General features: G+C 54.0%; 1 protein-coding gene and 2 long non-coding RNA genes across 3 annotated transcripts; 2 read left to right on the forward strand and 1 right to left on the reverse strand.

Annotated features, from left to right (window-relative positions):
• Positions 1 to 763: 763 nt before the first annotated feature.
• FOXRED2 (FAD dependent oxidoreductase domain containing 2) lies at positions 764 to 18,816 on the reverse strand. Its single transcript, XM_049626264.1, has 8 exons — positions 17,573 to 18,816; positions 15,728 to 15,979; positions 15,334 to 15,597; positions 14,231 to 14,397; positions 11,138 to 11,303; positions 9,617 to 9,858; positions 7,586 to 7,756; positions 764 to 3,886 (listed from the first exon to the last, which is right to left on the reverse strand). The coding sequence occupies exons 1-8, from the start codon at positions 18,118 to 18,120 to the stop codon at positions 3,639 to 3,641; spliced, it is 2,058 nt and encodes a 685-aa protein (XP_049482221.1). The 5' UTR covers positions 18,121 to 18,816; the 3' UTR covers positions 764 to 3,638.
• Positions 4,910 to 9,049, forward strand: LOC125919550 (uncharacterized). Its single transcript, XR_007456828.1, has 3 exons — positions 4,910 to 5,076; positions 7,573 to 7,642; positions 8,020 to 9,049. It is a non-coding gene; the product is annotated as an uncharacterized LOC125919550 (long non-coding RNA).
• On the forward strand, positions 9,747 to 10,472 carry LOC125919552 (uncharacterized). Its single transcript, XR_007456829.1, has 3 exons — positions 9,747 to 9,836; positions 9,998 to 10,053; positions 10,264 to 10,472. It is a non-coding gene; the product is annotated as an uncharacterized LOC125919552 (long non-coding RNA).
• Positions 18,817 to 20,892: the final 2,076 nt, after the last annotated feature.

Below are 20,892 nucleotides of genomic sequence, written 5' to 3' on the forward strand. Positions count from 1 at the left end.
TGGTTTAGCAGACAAAGTCACGTCTTGGTGACTCAATTGGCTACGCCCTCACTTTCATCAGACCAAAGGACTTGGGGGCTCCACAGTGGGTTGGAGATTACACCCAGGGAACCTCCACAAGAAAACGAGGATTTTTCTCTTTCCTTTTCTACCACTTGGGGAGGGGGGATGCTTCCAGAGATCTCCTCTCTTGTGCTGGGTCAGTGAGTCTAAACACTGCAGGAAAGGAATACACATCACTTAAAATTCCCTTCTCTAGACTGGCCATGTCTAGTCCCTTGACACTGGGTGCAGGGGTTTCCCAACTTGGGAGAGGGATAAAACCATGGGCACCCCCGGGACCAGGGGCAGAGCATGTCCCCTGGGAGGGTCACCCCCCGCCCCCCCGCCATCCTCTCACCCCTAGCAATTTTAAATCCCAAAAGCAGAGATGATTTTTTATTTTTTAAAAAACGAGAGGGAGAGCGTGAGAGAGAATCCCAGGCAGGCTCTGCATTGCCAGCTGAGAACCCAACTCGGGGCTCAATCCCGTGACCTGTGAAATTGCGACCTGTGCTGAAATTGAGAGCCGGCTGCTTAACCAACTGAGCCACTCAGGCATCCCCCCCAGAGATGATTAAAAAGAAAGAAAGTATTTATTTCACTATAGAGTGTAACCACAAATTTGGACAAAAGAGAAAGGAAAAAAAAAAAAAAGCCTCCACAAGCCTAATACCACTACTGTTGACATTTTACGATCTGTCCTTGCCAGAGTCTCCCCTGTGGGTGGCTTTCTAGTTTTATATAGTTCTAAGTAGTTCACAACTATAATTTCATGTCCTGCTTCTTTCCGCTGGACTTTGTCACACGTGTATCTTTACCGCACGGTCTTCACCTCTGGGCGTTTTTGAGAGCCGCGTAGTATTTTGTTGGGTGAATGTCCATAGTTTGCTTGGCTAGTCCTTTTTCTCACTGGCACAGAGCCCAACGCGGGGCTTGAACTCACGAACTGTGAGATCAGGATGTGAGCCGAGATCAGGAGTCAGGATGCTTAACTGACTGGAGCCACTCAGGCGCCTCTACCCCTTTAAGAGTCCCATTAATGAAATATGGCTGGGGTGGGGGTGGCTGGCTGTCCTGGTTGGTGGAGAGGAGGACGCTTGATCTCGGGGTTGTGAGTTCGAGCCCCCCATTGGGTGTAGGGATTACTTAAGGAAAAAAAAAAAGGAAAAAAGAAATTTCACCTGAAACCAATATTACACTATATGTTAACTAAGTGGAATTTAAGAAACTTAACTATGGGCTGGAAATGTAAAACCTTTTCCTCTGGGGAATCATTTCATGGCTTCTAAACTTGGGACAGTCCTTTCTTTTGTCATAGCACCGCTTCTCCACCTCCAGTTTTTGTGTGGCTTTTTTTTTTCTTTTGTCTTTATTTTTGAGAGAGAGAAACAGTATGTGAGTGGGGTAGGGGCAGAGGGAGACAGAGGCAGAATCTGAAGCAGGCTCCAGGCTCTGAGCCGTCAGCACAGAGCCCGATGCGGGGCTCGAACCCACGAACCATGAGATCATGACCTGAGCCGGACTTGGATACTTAACCAAATGAGCCACGCAGGTGCCCCCAGTTTCTGTATGGCTTTTAAAAAATTCCTCAGGAATTAATTTCGAAGTATAGCATGAACTAGGGGTTTGAAATGAGATTTCTTTTTGAATTTTTTTTTTTAACATTTATTTTTGAGACACAGACAGCATGAACGGGGGAGGGTCGGAGAGAGAGGGAGACATAGAATCCGAAGCAGGCTCCAGGCTCCGAGCTGTCAGCACAGAGCCCGACGCGGGGCTAGAACTCACGAACTGCGAGATCATGACCGGAGCCGAAGTCGGACACTTAACCGACTGAGCCACCCAGGCGCCCCTATTTTCTTTTCCAAATTACTTATCAGTTTTACAAGGAAAATACCAGGGAAGGCATCTCTAATCAGCTAACCCATGAAACCATGTCTTATGAAACACAAACAAGGCTGGCTGAAATTCTGATGGAATTCACGATCTGGCAGATGATGGGAGCAGATGTCACACAGGCATCAGTGAATTATTTGTTGAAGGACCTTGAACTTTTATTGGCACAAGGAGCTTACCGCCGTTGGTAACTGGTTAGGTGTGTGATGTGTGTGACCTTACAGGACAGTCTGAATTCAAGGATTTGTTTTACAAAACGTTTTGGAAAAGGGCGGCCAGGCTGACGGGCCCCATATCTGGTTTACATGTAATTTGTATGAACTATGGCGAACCCAGCCCCCTGGGGTTAGAGAGAGATCCTTAGATGGCTCAGCCCTGGACAAATGATGCCAAGTATCGTCCCAGGGAAGTACTCCCCTCCAGGCTCAGACTGCCGAGTGTCACTACTGTAACTGCACGACTGGAGGGAGAGGGGTCTGCAGACAAGCAGTGGGCCTGGGGGCGGAGGCTGAAAGAGGAAGAGGATGTTCCCAGAAAAGGGCCCTGGATCCAGAAAGCCTGTGTCCCTTGAATTCTGAACACATACGTGGACAGTAAGAACCAGTGAAGAAGCAATCATTTAGGGTCCTGAGCTTTGAAAGATCACCATGATTATTTTATGTACAAATGCTTTCCTTTCCATGATCTACTCCTAAATGGGACGAAAATGCCTGACAGGAGTGTAGGAAGGGAGCAGATCTCTGGGGAGGAAGAAGAGCGAGAAGAGGTAAGAGAACCAGAAAGTAATCGCATTGTTTATTGTACAAATGCAGTTGGAAATGCCTCCTTGCTGAGCCAGGCTCCGTACAAACAGCAGGCGAATCACCTCAGAAAGAATCCTCTCTGAAAGATAGCATGGTGACAGTTTTACAAAACGTGCTCGGGCAGGCCAGAGGCAGAGTGTTGTTCGGGATGCCAGAGGGCAAGGGCACGGTGCCGAGCAGGAGGGAAGAGAAGAGAACGCAGAGGTTGAAGATTAAGTCGGGGAGTGCAGTCTTGGGGCGGGCGCAGCTCTGAATACAGCTGCTCAGGGAGAAACCTGTTTAGATAAGGTGGCTTGGCAGGAGCTGTCCCGTCTCTGCCTGGTGACAGCGGCTGGGCCTAAGATGATAAACTGGGCTGGCCCCCCTGGGTTCTGGGAACAGAGGCCGTGCTGAGGTGGGCAGGGTGGAGGCCTCAGGGCCACCCCAGACAGGGGCTCGTGGGAGTCACCTACCCTCTCTGGGCTGATATCTTCATCAAGGGTGACAGTCCCACCTGCCTGAGATGGTTGAGGACAATAGAGCGTCTGCTTTATAAAGTGCCTGCCACAAACCCTTAGGAAGATGAGGACAGTTCCGCCTGTGACACGATCTGCAGGCGGGATCCTGGTTCATCTGAAGAGAAGACCAGAAGGAAATGGAACCGCTGGGTGCTTGACGGGGACGGAACTGAGCCAGCCTGGTGCTCAAGGACAGTCCACTTGCGGATGGGCCTGGCTGTGGGAGGCGACCCCGCCTCCCAGGCACCAGACCGGAGGGGAGACCACTGGCTGGCCTCCCTCAGCCTTGACATGCCCCCTGCGTGTTCTCTTGGTCACTGTGACAATCTGAGTGGTCTTCGGCAACCACAATGGTGGGACAGAGGCGCAGCTATGGGCCTGGGTGGGAGAAGGCTGGCTGTCACAACTCTTCCTTGTTGCTGTCGTGGGGCTGGAGCAGCGGAGGCCCTGGGGCCAGGGGGCCACCCTCGGGCCCCTGGGCCCCGTCCTCACGGCGCCTGCCCACGGTGGCATAGTCCTGCGGGAACCTGCGCTCCGCTCCGTGCCGCCGGAGGCTCTCAGTTCCCACGAGCCCCTGCGTTCTCAGGTACCCCTGCTGGCAGAAGGGAGGCAGCTTCTGGTGTGTTAGGGCAAACAGGAAGCAGGACTCTACACAGAAGCGAAAGGAGATAAATGAATAAGATGGAAGAGGAGGAGGGGCTGCCGACGTCCCGGGGCCTCACCCAGGCCTTGAGCTGGGAGCTCACTTTTGTGGGTACCTCCCATCCGATCTGAGTAGCCACGGATCTCGTCCCTCCCCGAGGTTCCAAGAATAGGAGGCTTCCCGGACATTCTGGAAGAATAAGGCTCCAAATGGAAAGCAAAAACCACAGATATGACTCAGCTCCTAGGGGTCTGGGCCCAACATGGTGCTCTGCAGGGAGCCAGCCCCAGCTGGGAGCTCGGCCACCCTGAAGCAGACCCCTCAGCCTTTTCTTCTAGAAGCTGGCCTGGCTGGGGCCAGGAGCTGGGTGGTCGGTCAGTCCTATTCTGAGCTCAGAGCTGCCTGCGAGGATTTATCCACCTCAGCAATATCTGGGTTGCACATACCGTGTGTAAAGCACTGTGCGAAGCACGGTGTTCTAAGCACCATGCGGGGCGGGCAGAGGAAACTGGCAAACCCTCGTCTGTACCACAGCAGAGAGTTGGCACACAGATCCAGTCTGCTCTATCAGGAAACAGCTGTGGATGTTTATGATCCAGAGATATGAAGAAACCACCAGAAGAGCGAGAAGTAGTTCCTTCTGGGGAACGAGGGTGTAAGTGAGAAGTCTTTTAGCTAAGCGCTTATGTAACTTTCACTTACAAAACAGAAAAGACGAAACAGATAGGGGCTCAGTCTTCTCAGGGATTTAGAGACAAGATGAGAAGGAGCAAATGTCCAAAACTGTCTTGAGGCTTAGATCTCAAAAACAAAAAACAACCCCCTCCCTCCCCCCTCCCCCGCCCACCCCAAACAGGCACATTACAAAGGACGTTGTGAGGCTTGCATGGGTGAACAGGCTGTAGGGAGCTACACGGATAGTATTTCCTATTTTATTTCTGACTTATGCACGGACGGCCCATGGGAGAACGGCCCTGAGCAGGGAAGACCGCAGGTGCAGGGGAGGACGGCGGAGCGGCAGACTTTTGGCAAGCACCACCTTCCGGTGACATACGTCACCCCTTCTGCAGGGGCCAGGGGGCGGAGGAGCCCAGCAGAATCTGGGGCCAAAGCTAGCAGCTGCACATCAGCTAAGGGGGTCGAGGAGAGCCCGCTTCCCTGCCAGCTGGCCCCGAGGCGGGAGGACTCTTCCAAGGTAAAGGCAGTGAGGCTCAGTGGCTTGCAGTGCTGAGCAGGATCTGGGGGGTGGGAGCCAGGAGGCTGCAGGGCCCAGATGAGGCACTGTGGTGGCCGTGCCCCAGGGTGGGATACACTCCCTAACAGGCACGGTCGTCTTCGTGTACTCCCAAAACCTCGAGAAACAGGCAGGGATTTTGTCGCTGAGATCTTTAGACCTGTATCACGTAATTTCCTGTGCAAGCGCGTGGTCACGGTTGATAGTCTGCGGATGCCAGCCCTTCAAAGCTGCTTAGCCCTGCGTTACGAATTACCTCTGAGCATCTACGTATATTTAGACTATGAATTTAAACTATTGTTTCAAGCCATCCCTCTCTTTAAAAAAAGTGTTTTTTAATGTTTATTTTTGAGAGAGAGAGAGACAGACAGACAGACAGACAGACTGTGAGTGGGGGGCGGACAGACAGAGAGGGAGATACAGAATCTGAAACAGGCTCTAGGCTCTGAGCTGTCAGCACAGAGCCCAATGCGGGGCTGGAACTCATGAACTGTGAGATCATGACCTGAGCTGAAGTTGGATGCTTAACCGACTCAGCCACCCAGGCGCCCCAAGCCATCTCTCTTAATATATGCATTTTGATTTCAAAGTTGACTGAGGCTGTTGAGAGGACACCGACCATCTGTAACCTGATTTGATAGCAATAGTGCCTGATATACAACTGATGTTCAAAAGATGTTTGCTGAACACAAAAGAGTGGATGTCCTAGGCATTCAGGGGGGTTTAAAAAAAGACAAAAATTTGGCTTGTCTCCCTCTGGATCGTCAGTTCTCCCTCTGGATCGTCAGACTTCTGTCAATGCTATCTTCCAGTTCACCAATTCTCTCTTCACCTCTGTCTAAAGCGCTACTTTATCTTTAGGTTGAGTTTCTAATTACACATTTTTTTTCACTTCCAGAAGTCTTACTTGGATCTTTCTGAAAGCTGACCAGTCAATTATATTTTTAAGAATCTGTTTGTTTCCTTATATGTTTAATTTTTTAAAATTTATCTTAAAGTTTATCTATTTTGAGAGAGTGAGAGTGAGTGCACATGCATGAGCAGGGGAGGGGCAGAGAGAGACAGAGAGAGTCCCAAGCAGGCTCCATGCTGCCAGTGCAGAGTCTGACTTGGGGCTCAAACTCCCCAACCGTGAGATCACGACCTGAGCTGAAATCAAGAGTCAGATGCTTAACTGACTGAGCCACCTAGGCGCTCCATTTTTCTTACATATTTTAGACAGACTTTGTCTCCTCTGTTTGTAACTGTTCCAATTCCCACAGTTTTTTTTGGTTTGATCCCACAGTTTGTTTTTTCTACTGACGCTCCCTCATGGCTATTTGTGTCCTTATATGTTAAGTGCTTTTTGCTTGGTGGGGGAGGGACACGGGTTCACCTTAACCTGGAGCTTCATCTGTGGGAATGTTTTTTTGAGTCCTAGTTTTAAAGTGTGTTTCTTCACAGAAGACTTGCATTTACTTCTGTGATTTTTGCACACCGATGGTGTGAAGTTTGGCCCCAAACTCACATGAGCGAGGCTTAGTGGTTAGAAACTCTCAGGAGAGGGGCGCCTGGGTGGCTCAGTCAGTTGAGCGTCCGACTTCAGCTCAGGTCATGACCTCACGGTCTGTGACTTCGAGCCCCGCATCAGGCTCTGTGCTGACGGCTCAGAGCCTGGAGCCTGCTTCGGATTCTGTGTCTCCCTCTCTCTCTGACCCTCCCCCGCTCGTGCTCCTGTCTCTCTCTCTCTGTCAAAAATAAATAAAACATTAAAAAAAAAAATTAAAAAAAAAAAAGAAATTCTCAGGAGAGATTCTCCCTTACTCTACCCAGAGCCCAAAAGCATGAGTCTCCATCATCTTCTCTTGGGAGTGTTTTGTGCCTCCTAGTGGATCCACTGAGATCCAAGCTTATGTGAGAGTCTCTAAACAGACTTCCTACCCTGCTGCTTTACCTTCCCACCCGCAAGTGCTGTCAGTTACCCAGGCTCTAGACTACTGATAATTGGTGACAGACCATGTCCAGCAATGGCCTTATGCTTTTCTTAGCATCTGGCCTCTGGAGAGTTCCCTTTTTTTCCTGCCGGTTCTTTAAAAGTGACATTTGGGGCTCAGTCAGTTGAGTGTCTCTTGATTTCAGCTCAGGTCATGATCCCAAGGTCATGGGATCGAGCCCCGCATCGGGTTCCACGCTGAGCACAGAGCCTGCTTGGGATTCTCTCTCTTTCTCCCTCCCTCTGCCCCTCTCCCCAGCTTTCTCTCTAAAATAAATAAAATGAAAAAAAATTAAACAAAATGACATTCAATTCAGCAACTTCAGGTGTGCTGTCCTGGGAGAGATTTCTGCGGACATCTAGTCTACGCCGTGGATAACCGAATTCTCAAGTTTAGATTTCTAGATGTGAATCCTGAAACCTCAGGGGAAACGGATCTACCTGGTCTTCTTTCAACCTCCAGCTCACCGACTCTGTCCTTCTAGGAACTGAAGTTACCTGCATAGAAGCTTCGCAGATCGGTGTCCAAACAGTTCTCCAGGAAGCGCCTCAGAGGTAAGATGTGCCCCACCGGGGCGGTCCAGTCCGTCAAGAAATCTTCCACGATGTGGTGGATGGCTGTGGGCCGAGGCAGGGCCCAGTCGGCAGGGCGGAACCTCACCTCCTGCTCTGTGGGGACGAGAGGGGAGACGCGTCAGGGCCCGGTGGGCTCCCATCCTGGAGCTGACAGCGTGGTTCCCACACATCCCAGGTGCTTCCCGCGCTCCCTCACGCTCGGCTCGCCGGCCACACTCTGCGCTGGGCAGCGGCCGGCCTGTTCAACGGCCATCTCTGTGTTTGCAAGGTTGGCACGAGGGAGGGACTGGATCTGTTCCCTGTGGTATCGGAAAGCGGAACCAAGACTAATTACTTGCACTTGGTATTTTTCTAAGACGCGCATGGACTGAGGGCCACGGTGATTGCTTCAGAACTGCTCTTTCTCTGAGGAGACTCGGAGGCCCCGCGAGAAGGGTCTGGGGGCTCATCTAGTCCAGCCTCCCACCTGGTGTGGACTCCCTTCAGTGGTGTCCCGGACAGACGGCCATTAAGTCGTGACTCGACCATCCTCGTACTGGGAAACTCGATGTCCGGGGGCGACCCGTTCCACTGCTGGACAGCTTTGAGTATGAGTCACTCCTGATTCTGAATAGAAGCCTGCGCTCCTGTCACTTTGACCTGCTGATACTACCTCTGCCTGTTTTTAGAATACGTCTTCCCAGGGACAGCTCTTTAGTTTCTGGAGCAGGAATCGCGTTCCCTAGCGGGGAGGGGGGGGTTCATCTGTTGGTAGCTACTCTGTGCCAAGCACCGTGCTGACATTCTGTGTTTTCAGTTTTTGTTTTAAAGACCTTATCTTATTAAAAAAAAATTTTTTTTTTTTACATTTACTTGTTTTTGAGAGAGACAGAGAGACAAAGCATGAGCAGGGGAGGGGCAGGCAGAGAGAGAGACACACACACACCCCCACAGAATCGGAAGCAGGCTCCAGGCTTTGAGCTGTCAGCACAGAGCCCGATGCAGGGACTGAACCCATGAACTGTGGGATCATGACCTGACCTGAAGTCGGATGCTTAACTGACTGAGCCGCTTGGGTGCCCCAAGACTTTGTTTAAAAAAAATTTTTTTTAATGTTTGTTTTTGAGAGAGAGACAAAGCGTGGGCAGGGGAGGGGCAGAGAGAGTGAGAGAGCAAGAGAGAGTGAGAGATTGAGACAGACACAGAATCTGAAACAGGCTCCAGGCTCTGAGCTGTCAGCACAGAGCCCGACACAGGGCTCGAACTCATGAGCTGTGAGATCACTGGCCTGAACCGAAGTCGGACGCTTAACCGACTGAGACACCTAAGCACCCCTATTTTATTTTTAAGTAATCTCTACGCTCAGTGTGGGGGCTTGAACTCAAAACCTCAAGATCAAGAGTCGGATGCTCTACTGAGTGAGCCAGCCGGGTGCCCCACGTTCTGTGTTTTTTTTTTTTTTAATCTCGTTTATCTTCACACAATTCTACTGTTAGCCCCACTTTACAAATGAGGAAGCGGAGGCTCAGAGAGTGTAGGTAACGGTCCAAGGCCACACAGCAAGGAAAAGGGCAGCCTGGGAACGCTGCCCGGCTTTTCCGCGCTTTTTATGCTGCACGCCTGTGTTAATCATGTCCAGCTCCTATCCCTGCGCCCTCTGAGAGTCAGTCTCCAGGTCCCCTCCCTCTCCACGCTCAGCCTCCCTTGGAGACACAGAGCAAGACCGTGGCGCCTGGAGGAGATCACGACACTCCACGTGTGGCCTGCCCAGGTCACGGTATGCGCCAGAACCTGGGAACGTCGTTTCTCACTCGTGGACCCTGTGCCTCGTTTGCTCTGTGGGCGGAGTCCCCAGTGCCCTCCCCGCCCCGTGTCCTCCTGTCAGCTGAAAGTGCTGTGTGAGGGCTTAGCGGTGACGAGGTAACGGGCAGCGGGGGCCGAGCGGTGTCGGGGGACAGCAGAGGCCTGGCTCACCGGTGGGGAGGTGCCTGTAGTAGTAGATGACGGGGTGGAGGAAGTTGGACTGCCACGCGTCTTCCGTGTGCCCCACGGACCGGTCATGAAAGAAGACGTCCTTGTCGGGCCCAGAGAAATTTCTGCCATACTCCATGTTGATGACGAAGAGCCCGTGCCTGGCCCTCCTTCCTGTGATGGTCTCCAGCTGGGCCAGCATCTGCACGGGGAGCTCCTCCAGGTACTCAAATGCCGTGGCGTTCCTGGGGATAAGGGCAGCGCGGGCCGCCAAGACCCTCAGTGCCGCGGCAGAGGTGGGGCGGGCGCGCGTGTGCCTCTCGTGCAATTGCCTACGGGCTCCGATTGTTGTGCACACACCTCACTTGAGCCTTACTGTCACAGCTGAACCCCGACTTACACAGGAGACAGATCCCAGAAAACTCTGAGTAACCTGAAAGGTATCTGGGGAAAGGGTGACCCGGGCTGAGAGGCCAGTCACGGAAAAGCCCCAGGAGGGAGCCTGGGTGTCTTTGAGGGACGGGAGGCAGGCCGGCCTCGAGCGGAGGGGCAGGAGAAGGGCTGGGGGCAGGTCGAGGAGGGCTTGTGGGTGCCATGACGGGAACACTCGGTTTCACGTGGGTTCTCCCACTCGCTTTCTCCCTGAGAAGTAAAGGCCACCGGCCCCTAGAGAGTGCTGCGCAGAGATGAACGTGTGTGACTCAGGTTTTAAGAGGACCGCCCGGCCGCTGTGTTGAAAGCAGACCACGGGCAGAGGTGCGAGGCTGTAGGTGGTTCAGGTGAGAGATGCTGGGGGACTGGACCAAGGCGGCGCCACCGGGGCGGGTGAGGGGTGGTCAGATTCTTGACAGAATTTGAAGGCAGCGCTTACGGGGTGTGGGGCGAGTCGGAGTGTGGAGAGTGGGTATGGAAGAGAGGAGTCAGGGTGCGGGGTATCTTGTGCTGAGCACAGGCGAATTCCTCGCGTGTCCTTGAACTTGGCGAGCTGTCACCCTCCCTGGCTTTGGGTCGGGCTGCTCCCTCTGAGAGATGCCCCCTGCATGTGACCTGTCCTCTGAGCACCCTTCTCCATCCCTGCTCTGCCGTGTGTCGTCTGTGATCTGCCACCTGTCACTTAACTGATAAGGAGACAACACGGTCCTGGCCTGAGGGAGACCCTTCATCCGCATCGCTGCGGTTTACTGCTCATCCGCTCAGTGCCAAGTGCGGTCTACCAGTTACCTTTACTCCTGCCTGCAACGTAAGGGTTATTATCCCCATTCCGCAGATGTGAGAAAGGCTCAGAGAGGCTAAGTGACTTGCCCAAGGTCACACAGGCAGACGGCGGCAGAGCTGGGAGGCACACCCAGGTCCGTCTGTCTGTCGAGCTTGTGGTGTTGATTTCATTGATTTCCACCACCCCCCCCCCCGCCCCTGCCCCCGCCCCCTGAAGGCTTCACTTAGGAGGGAACCACTGGGCCACTCCATGCCAGGGATAGGCAGAGAAGAGCTCCGACCCGTGAATGGTGGAGCTGGGCTACTCACTCCTTCAGCAGGACGACATCGGCCAGCACGCCGAACATCTGGTAGAGCCCAGAAGCCTCGTTGATGCGCCGGACGATGGAGCTCGTCAGCTGTGAGACGGGGTGCTCGGTGGAGGGCCAGGCGACGCCGTGGTGGCGATGCTCCAGCAGGCGGTGGACGGCACGCGCTGAAACGGCCAGGGGGAGGAACAGCATGCCATACTTCAGATTTCATCTTTCACCACCCAGAGGGATGCACGGCCCCTGCCAACTTCTTGGGGCTCAATAACGCTTGTGTGCGGGGCTCCAAAATGCCTCCGGCGGGGCGCCTGGGAGGCTCAGTCGGTTAAGCATCCGACTGTTGACTTCGGCTCACGTCATGATCCCACAGTTTGTGAGTCCGAAGGCCGTGCTGGGCTCCGTGCTGGCAACTTGGAGCCTGCTTGGGATTCTCTCCATCTCCTCTCTTGCTGGCCCTCCCCAGCTCTTACTCTGTCTCTCAAAATAAATAAACTTAAAAAAAAAAAGAAAAAAAAGAACATGCCTTTGGAGCAGAGTCAGTCAAGGTTTCCCACCAAGGGCCAGATGGGCCGTATTTTGGGCTCTACAGCCCGGTCGGCTGCACTACTCAGTTCTGCTTCCGGCGTGAAAACAGCCCGAGTGGGTACCTGAATGGATGGGAGTGGCTGGATCCGGCTCCAGGCCAGAGTGGGCCCGGCCCCGCTTTAGGGCCCCTGCACGTGGATGTCCCACGCTACCCCTCACAGGTGCTAGGTCAACCCCGGACCCTGAGCCTCCCTCTGACCCCGCTCCCCTTCCCGGGGCTTTGTTCCCCTCAGAGACTCCCAGCTGGGAAAGCTTTCAGTGCCTCCCGTCCTCCAGAGTCTAAATCCAAGCTGTCCCTAAATTCTACTGATGGAAGGACAGCACAGTGACAGCTGTCTGAAATGACAGGGAGATGTTCTGCCGCATATCTGGGGCTGCCGTGCACAGTTGTGGAATTGGGCTTGCTCTTCCAAAACAAATCAACACGATATCCAAATCCGAGAAAGGCAAGAACACAGACAGACCACGCGCGTGACGGGAGACTCAGCTCGCCAACAGTCACGGGAGAAGCTGTTCGGCCTCCCCAGACACCCGGCTCTGGAGGAAACGATGGCTAAGCTGAGTTTTGCACAAGGTCGAGGAACTGCGCAGCCAGTGGGGTCTGGGGAGGGTGCCCTGACAAAAGGGGCCACAATCTTGGGAGAGCCTGGCACGTTCTGAAAAGCAGGCAAGGGACCAGGCTGGAAAGGTGAGCTGGCAGGGGCCTGGCAAAGCTTGGAATGGCACGCCAAGGAGCTGGAGCCTTCCCTGGGGGAGGAGGGGAGCCACTAAGAGCGGCTTAAGCTGTAAGCAGGGGAAAGAGAAGATTTTTTGTTTATTTCTAGAAAGGGTGTTTTGGCAGGCAGCTGGAAGAGATATAGGAGGGGGCCGGGCCGGGCGTCTGGCCTGTCCTTCCGTGTGGTACTGGTCTGTGCCGTTCACATTTTATCTTCTGTTGCTTTCCTCTGCCTTACTGTTTGCTTCTGGTCTCCTGTGGGACCCGTTTCTCAGGTCTGAGCAGGATATGTGGGCCACGTCACCCCTCCCCCAGCAGGATCCTCAGCCGGTAGTAGTGACCACACAGCAACCCAGGACTGCTTCCCATTTGCCTGGAGCTTCGTGGTCGGCTGTGAGCTTTAGAATCAGACACGTGTGCATTCGTATTACCCTTCTGCCAACTGGCTCGGTGACTCTGGGCAAGTTACTTAAGTTCTCTGTGCCCCAGTTTCCTTATCTGGAAGAATGGTGCAGAAATAACAGGGGTGCTGTGAGGATTAAGTATGTGAGCTGGGGAAAGGTCAGGGGACCAAAGGAAGGAGGTGGGGGGGGGCAGGATCTGTCAGGAGAGCAGGTGCAGGGAGGGTAACATGCATGGGAACAATGATGAAGGTTTTTTTTTTCCTGTAAGAAAATTTTTTTTAACGTTTATTTTTGACACAGAGAAAGAAAGCGAGCAGGGGAGGGGAAGAGAGAGAGGGAGACACAGAATCTGAAGCAGGCTTCAGGATCTGAACTACCAGCACCGAGCCCGACGTAGGGCTCGAACCCACAGACCGTGAGATCAGGACCTGAGCCAAAGTGAGATCATGACCTGAGCCGAAGTCGGACACTTAACTGACTGAGCCACCCAGGTGCCCCAAGGATTTCTTATCGGGGAGACACAGCTAAAGGGACAGATGCTTCTCCTTCTGGGTGTGTGTGTTTGTATTCGATCTGCGGATATTTTGGCTTATAGATGGCAAACACTCTCTCTGGTTTCCTTCTCCGACAACACCCATCACCCGTGGGCCATAAAATACATTGTCTGGAAATCAAACATGGTTATTTTTCCCTGCCAAACAGGAAGGATAGTCAAATGCAAAAATGAACATTAAGCCACTGGGAGTCATCAAATTAAACACGGAAATGCCAGGATGCGGGAAGCCTCGTGGTGTCCTATGGCAGAGTCAACTGGTCCACATAACACTCACCATGCAATCAAGTACCCATCCAATAGCCCGCCTGAGGTGCAGAGAATTTATACGCTCACGACTGGTTTAATTTGACCGCAATTTTGACTGAAATTTGTTGGTACCCAGAGAATCTGTGTGTAATGCTTCATAGCTACAGGTCCCCGGGTATTGCCTTATTTAGTCCTTACAACAGCCCCGAGGGCGGAAAGTTCACCTCGATTACATCTCTGATGTCAGGCCGTCCAGATGAGGCTTCTAGAGAGGTCATAAAGCCTCACCTCTCAGACCACCCAGCGGGGGAGGAACCCACATCAGCACCCCCCAAGCTTGGCCTTCTTGCCAATACCTGGTACCTCGCTGGCACGGGACTCAAGCATGTAACTTGCCAACTCCCAATGTACTTAACTTTCATACCTCATCTGACACTTTCCTGGACAAATTCTCAGACCACAAAAACATGCTGCCATCTGTCCCGGACAGATCGACCTATCGACTACTGATAAGCAATCTCATCGAGGCTGCTGGAAATCAGGAGTATGTTTATAAACCCTGGGGTTTATTCTCTCTGCCGGGCTCACCTGTGTATCGGAATCCATGAATGAAGCCCCCGGCCGATTTCCGGTAATCCACCGAGTGGCTGGCGGTACCCAGGACAAAGAGACCCCGGCTTCCTTTGGACTCATAGCTAGCTTTCACCAGTGGGTACTTCTTGCTGAACTCACCTCCAGAAGACAGTCGGAGGGACCTGTGAGCAGAAAGTGTGGTTAACAGAAATCACTGCTGTGTATGAAACACGTATGCTGCGCTCAGCCCTGAGCTAAGTCTAAGTGCTTTATATCCCTTGTTGCATTTAAACCACACCATGACCTTGGAAGGTGGGTATGATTATCTCCATGTAACAGACGAGGATAACCGAGGCTCAGGTTGAAGTTGGGGCGGGTCAGGGATGGGGCCAGGATTCAAGCCTGACTGGAGGCTTAGGCTCTGGGCTCTGACTTAATGGGATGGCAGTCTGGTTGAGGCCTTCCAGCTTCTCCTTGTCCGCCCGTGCTCTGGCCAGAGAAAAGTGAGACACTGGACGGATTCTTTAATACCAAACCTTGCCAAGGTACTGGGGCAGCGATGTCTAAAGCAAGGTAGTTCACAATCGTAAGTGACGTTGGCAGCCACCATTTTGTTAAGCATAGAACATGTGCCGAGTACTTTCTGGATTAATCCTCACAGTGGCCCTGTGAGAAAGTATGATCCCCGTTTTAGTGATGAAGAGACCGGACACAGCACGGTTAAGTAACTGTCCCAGAGCCCGCAGATTTGCTAAGTGGAGAATCTCAGGCCGACACCAGTGCCTGTGTCCTTAGCCACCTTGCAGCAAATTCACCATTTTATTCTGCCTCGGCTCATCTTCCCCTCTCTCCGGTGGAAGATCACAACGCAGAAAAAGACCCACTGTTGCTGCTGCTACCCGATGGAGGGCCTCAGGGCCATCGGTCCCTGTGAGGGCAGAGAGCTCATGTCCTGGGTGGGAGATGAGGCAGCAGCTACATCCACTGTGACGGCGCAGTCCTGAAAGCCGTTGCTGGCCCACTGGACGGTGACTCTCCACCCCTCCCCCCCCCGCCCAAGGGGAGATATCAGAAGGGATTTGCTAAGTGATCCCAGCTCCTCCCCCGTTTGGACTCACTTGTCGAAAATGGAGAAGTCGAAGTTCCAGCCCAGGCAGCGGATGACCCGGTCGTAGGCCACGCGCATGGCGAAGTTGTCATTGTCGTCCTGGGGGAGGGTGATGGCGTCGGCGCTCTGGTTGCCTTCCTCCAGGAAGAACTTCAGGGTGACGTGGAACTTGCCCTCACGGTCCTTCACGATGGCCAGATCCGTCAGGTCGGACTCCAGCAACCCGTCCAAGGACTTCAGCTGGTAGGTGTCCAGCAGGCCGTTGTTGATGGCCCTGGGGCCCAAGGGAAATGCCAAGAGAGAGAAAGGAGTCCATACAGGGGACAAGGAGGCTCAGAGGAAGGGGTGGTTGGTCCGGTGGGGTCAGGAAGGGCTTTCGATCCACAAGCAGCCACGCAGCATACCTGAGGTCTCCAACATAGTGGGTGGCCCAGGACAGCCGGACGCGGGAGCGACTCAGCATGTGGATGAAGTTGGTGACACCCAAGATGTTCTCTGCTGTCTCAAAGGCAGAGTTCCCCCGCCCCAGGATCAGCACATTCTGACCCTCGAAGTCCTTGGGGTCCACGGACACAGACTCGTATCCCTCCGTGTATTCGGAGCCCGGGAAGTCAACCTGGTTGGGGACCGACAAACCGGTGGCTACCAGAAGGACGCTGCAGGGAGGGGACAGAGGGAAGATGGCTTAGTCTCTCAGCTGTAAGACTACTACGTGAAAAGCATTCCTTGGATTAGCTGCCTGGCTCACCCGCCTCGCGCAGACTGCTGGCTCCTAAAAGAACACAGGAGAACGTCCATTCCTTCATCCATTTAGGGACCCATCCCCGAGTATCTGAGAGACGTGACCCCCACCCTCACTGAGCCCACCCTAGCGGACAGTCTCCTTTACATGTTCCTGGGATGATCCCAGACATGAGAATCAACCTGACTCCCTGAGGTGACACGTGAAAAATCGAATCGTTCACCTAATTTTGGACACAGCCGTTAGGGCCACTGTCACCCTCAGGGGTGACAATGAAACTCAGTGGTCTACTTTCTCTTTTCTGACCAGCCTGGCAGATGCAGTAGTTTCCAGGAACTAAGTGTTCCGTGCATCAACTTACTGCCTAAAGCAACCGTGAGTTGGAGTCATCTGGCTTGCTTTCCAGGTGAGGAGACACAAGCCCTGCAGGCCCACGACAGCGAAGCCAGAACCTGAAACTGGATCAGCCTGATTCCCGAGTCTGGCCCTTCATACTGGTGGGCATTACAGTCCAGTAGGGGCACAGCCGGGAGCGGGATCCTGCGGGGCCTGCAGGTTGGTTTGGTAACAGGTGGTTTCAAAAACAGAACTTCTGACCCTTGTTCACGCAGCTCGGATCCGACGCCCCCATGGTGTCGCTGGGTTGTCTAAGTGCAAGGGTCCAAGCTGGCACTACCCTTCTTTCCCCGGGGCTGTAACAAGCAAGGAGCAAGGCTGGGCCTCCGGCAAAAGGCATGAGAATTTGAACTCTGGGCACCTGCCTGGAGTCGGGTGTCAGGCTAATGGCCAGGAAGGGAGGGAGCAGTCTGGTATAGCAGAAACAGGTTTTGGGGGTCAGGAAGACACAGCCTGGGTCAGACTGCAGCTGGATCGCTTATAAACTGTGTGACACAGCGCCGGTTAATCAACTTCTCTGGGCCTCAATTCTTCATCTGTAAAACTGGGACCAGAGAACTCCCTGCCAGGGTCCTTGCGGGGATTAAATAAGGGCAGTGCGGTGCGTGACCCCGAGTTTGGGCTGTCTACACAATATCAGGCTTTGTCCCAAGCCAAAGCCAGCCAACACCGAATGCTGGTGGCACTGCCTGTTGGACCTCTCACTCTTGTTCAGTCCTGAAATCCCACTGGTCCCATCCAACACTTGCTGGATGTTTTTCCCACAATGTATTTTGGGGAACACCAGTTCTAGGAGATGCTCTGCCAAAAGAGCTTTGCGGGTACATATGTTTAGGCAATGCTGAATGCCCAGTGCCAGAGTGCCACAGTGAACACGAAGGTCTTAAACACTGACAAATGCTGCAGGAAAGAGCTGGTAAGTATCTTCCACGCACATTTGGTCATAATTTTTTTGGACACATTTGGGCAACATTGGGTGAGCTGAACCTCTTAGCACTGGATTTCAGTGGGAGCAAGGAGTGGCAGAAATGCGCGTATTCTCTCATTTCTTCCAAACTTACCAGCCAACCAAGGGGTGGCAGCAGATCGGCTCCGGGGCCAGGTTCCTTACCTGCACCGGTGTGCGTGGCCCATCTGGTCCGTCAGGATGAAGTAATGGCCGTTCCAGGCCTGCCGATCCTTGTTCAGAGTGATGTGGGCAATGGTCGTGTTGTACAGCACGTGGAGCCCCAGCCTGTCTGCGAAGTCATCCAGGTAGCGCACCATGTCGCCCGCATCGGGGAAGTAGGCGCTGGAGTAGTGTCTGAAGAGCAGCCGCGGGTCGTGGCTGAGCAGAGAGTTCCAGTCGTGGCGGAGGTTGAACTCGGCGTTGGCCTTGCCCGTGTGCCGCTTGTTGATGCTGATGAGCTTGCGGTGGCGTGGGTAGCGCGTGAAGAAGCTGCCGGGCCGCGGGGCGCGCTCAAACACCGCGTAGTCCCTCCCGGCCCGCTGCAGGAAGTAGGCCATCTGCAGGCCCGCGGGCCCGGCGCCCAGGACGCAGTAGTCCCGGTGCGGGGGCCCGGAGGTCGGGGCTGGGCGCAAGCACAGGGCCGGGTGCAGGGCGAAGGTCAGGAGCAGCCCGGGCGGGCCCCACAGCCCGGCCGCGGCCAAGAGGCTCATCCTGTGGCAGACCAGGGATGTGGGGCCTTGCACCCTGGTTGGTCCCTCCAGGACCGGGGAGATGGGCGAAGGGCTGGGGACCGAGAGAGGGGCAGGGGCTCGCCCACCGCAATCTGAAGTCGGGCCAGGACCACACCCAAAGACCCTCTGAGCTCATTTGCCTGCCTTCATCCTTTCAAGCTCGAATCTGGGGCTCCCCCCAGGCATCCCTAACGCCTCCATCTCCTCCAGGGCCTCGGTTCCCAGGGGCGCCACCCTCCTTCTTATTGCCATAGTAGTACGAGGACGGGTGTTCCCCCATTCCTCCCCTAATTTGAGGGTGCCCAGCACCCTTCCCGGGCCCTCCCCAGCTGAGACCCTCGAGGTACGCTTCTTTGGCCACGCCCCCGTCCTCAGGTCCTGGACCGGAGGAGGTGTGGCCTGCACGAGCCCCGCCCCCTCCAGGTGCCGGGCGCGCCGGGCTCCCCGGTCACGTGACAGGGATGCCCTAGAACACCTGTCGCCACGCGGCGCTAGGCCGCAGTCCTGCCGGCGCGGGCTCCCCGGGGGCCGCTCCCCACGCGTGCGCGGTGCCCACGTCTGCAGCACCCACTTCCCTGCACGGAGCGCGAACGTCCCAGCCGCACGGGAGGCAGCCCGCAGTCGACTGGGGCCGCGCTCTGCCCGCGGGTGCCCCGGCGGCCCCGCCCCTCCCGCCCGGCCAATGGCAGAGGGCGGGGGTCACGTGCGCGGCGCGCAGCACGCCGGGACGGGCGGGGGGGCCGCGGGCTCCCGGCGGCGCGGGACGGGCGCGCACGTGCTGCCAGCGGGCTGGAGCCGCCAGAGGCTGGTGGCGCTGGGGATCGCGGCGCTCTTGGGGCGCCGGGCTCTCGTTTTAAAGCTGTACGTCTCCACGTGTAGGTGAGGCACAGGGGCAGGTGACTTTTGGAGATAAACCCAGTTCTTACACTCTGCTATTAACGTCGCCAAAGACTTGTTGGCTACCCAGTTTGGGGAGCCTGGAAGCCAGGTTAGTGAAGTCAGGACAGAAAAAAGAAATTAACAGGTGTTTGCTACAGGGTTTCAGTCCGTTGTTTGCAAAGTAACATCCGTGATTGGCTGACTGTCCCACCAACCCGGAGAAGCAGGCGATTCTGTTTCCTACATTGTGTAGCCACTGGCCAAAATGGAAGTTTAGGAGCGATTTGCTTGAGACCACCCAGTTCGGTGGAACCTGGAATTCACCCCTCCCCTTTTACTCCAAATTATGAGCTCTTTCCAAGAAGTTTCTAATTCATGAGTCACGTGTTGTGTTCTTGGTAATGTTGTAAACAAAGGGGCCTGTGATAGGCCAGTATAGACGCAAATCCACTGCTAATTCACAGCAACTGGGTGTGGCTGAAGCACGCAACGTGGATGGATGGCCGGATGATGGAGAACCGCTTTTCAGGTGAACTGGCTGATGGAGGTTGGCTTTGCAGAGGTGGAATGTGGATTCTGCATTAGATTTACAGGGCAGAACATATGCAGTTTTGAGAATACAGGAACCTTCAAGGGGGCGTTAAGCAGTTCGGTGAGACGGGGCCAAGAGTGCTCCTGGTTAGGGCAGTCATGCCTAGTGTGGAAAGAACTCTGCGGTCTAGCTTCGCATGGCTGGAGCCTCTAGTTAAAAATTGGCCCTGGGTCCTCTAGAGAAGTCTCCCTCCATCTCTCAGAACAACGTATCCACTAAGGAATGCCACTCATCTATTTATAGGTTGTGTCCACATGAGAGAAAAGTTCCATAGAGCAGAAATGATCTTATTCACTCTGGTGACCTCGGTGCTTTCTCCAGTATCTGGCAAATAGGGAGCCATCAGTAAGCATTTGTTGACTAAACACCAAAACCAGACGGGCTATGCCAAGTACCTAACCAAAACTAAGGTAGGAAGGTCTGCTTCCTAGTGGTTGTGAAGACTTGAGAATATGTGCTGGCAAGTAACGAAGTACCTGAAATAGTTACTGGTCTTATTTGGGGAGTGGTGGGAAATCTGGCCCGATAAAGCAGGGCAGGGCCTTGAGAGTAGGCTGACCCTGAATTACAGGCAGCAGTGGAAGGTTTCGGAGTCGGGACTGAAGCAGTGCAGCTTGATGGCCCCAAGCAGGATGGACAGAGGTAGGGGATAGAGAAAATAAATGAAGCGTGTGGAAGCCAGTGCCAAGGTTTCAGAGACCAGGGCTGGAACGAACTTCCACCTGCCCCCCTCCCCCAGTGAATCCCGCTGGACTGCATCATGGGGTTGCAAGAGGCAGTTTGGGGGAGTACCAGGCCCAGGTCTGAACGCCCATGGCACTTGTCACACCACTTTTAACAATCTGCCTATTTCACAGACTCCCCAGGAAGCATGCTTCATGCACTAGCTAACGTGAACAGGAATAAATGTTTCATTGCCTTCTGAGGCTCAATTACTTTGGTTAAATGGTAACTTTAGGAAGGTTACTCAAAAGCTGAGCCTGTTTCCTCATCAGTACACTGATGTCACTTCAACCAGCATTACAGTTTGGGCTCAGGCTCAGAGGATGTATTTATAGAAAGCTTAGTATACCTGGCAAGGTAATTACTTCCTAGTGTCCAGAACAGAACACTATTCATTTATAAAAACTTTACAGGGACGCCTGGGTGGCTCAGTTGGTTAAGCGTCTGACTCCTGACTCTTCATTTCAGCTCAGGTCATCGTTCGTGGGACTGAGCCCTGTGTCGGGCTCTGCACTGACAGGGCAGAACCTGCTGGGGATTCTCTGTCCCTCCCCAGC

The sequence above is a fragment of the Panthera uncia genome, chromosome B4 (assembly GCF_023721935.1).
Source record: "Panthera uncia isolate 11264 chromosome B4, Puncia_PCG_1.0, whole genome shotgun sequence".
Lineage (NCBI taxonomy): Eukaryota > Metazoa > Chordata > Mammalia > Carnivora > Felidae > Panthera > Panthera uncia.

Excerpts from the sequence above, each read along its gene's own strand:
- FOXRED2 (XM_049626264.1), bottom strand. The coding sequence starts at position 18,120 with ATGAGCCTCTTGGCCGCGGCCGGGCTGTGGGGCCCGCCCGGGCTGCTC. Across the intron at positions 15,980-17,572 it reads GGCCACGCACACCGGTGCAG|CGTCCTTCTGGTAGCCACCG; the intron begins GTAAGGAACCTG and ends CCCTCCCTGCAG. Across the intron at positions 7,757-9,616 it reads CTACAGGCACCTCCCCACCG|AGCAGGAGGTGAGGTTCCGC; the intron begins GTGAGCCAGGCC and ends TCGTCCCCACAG.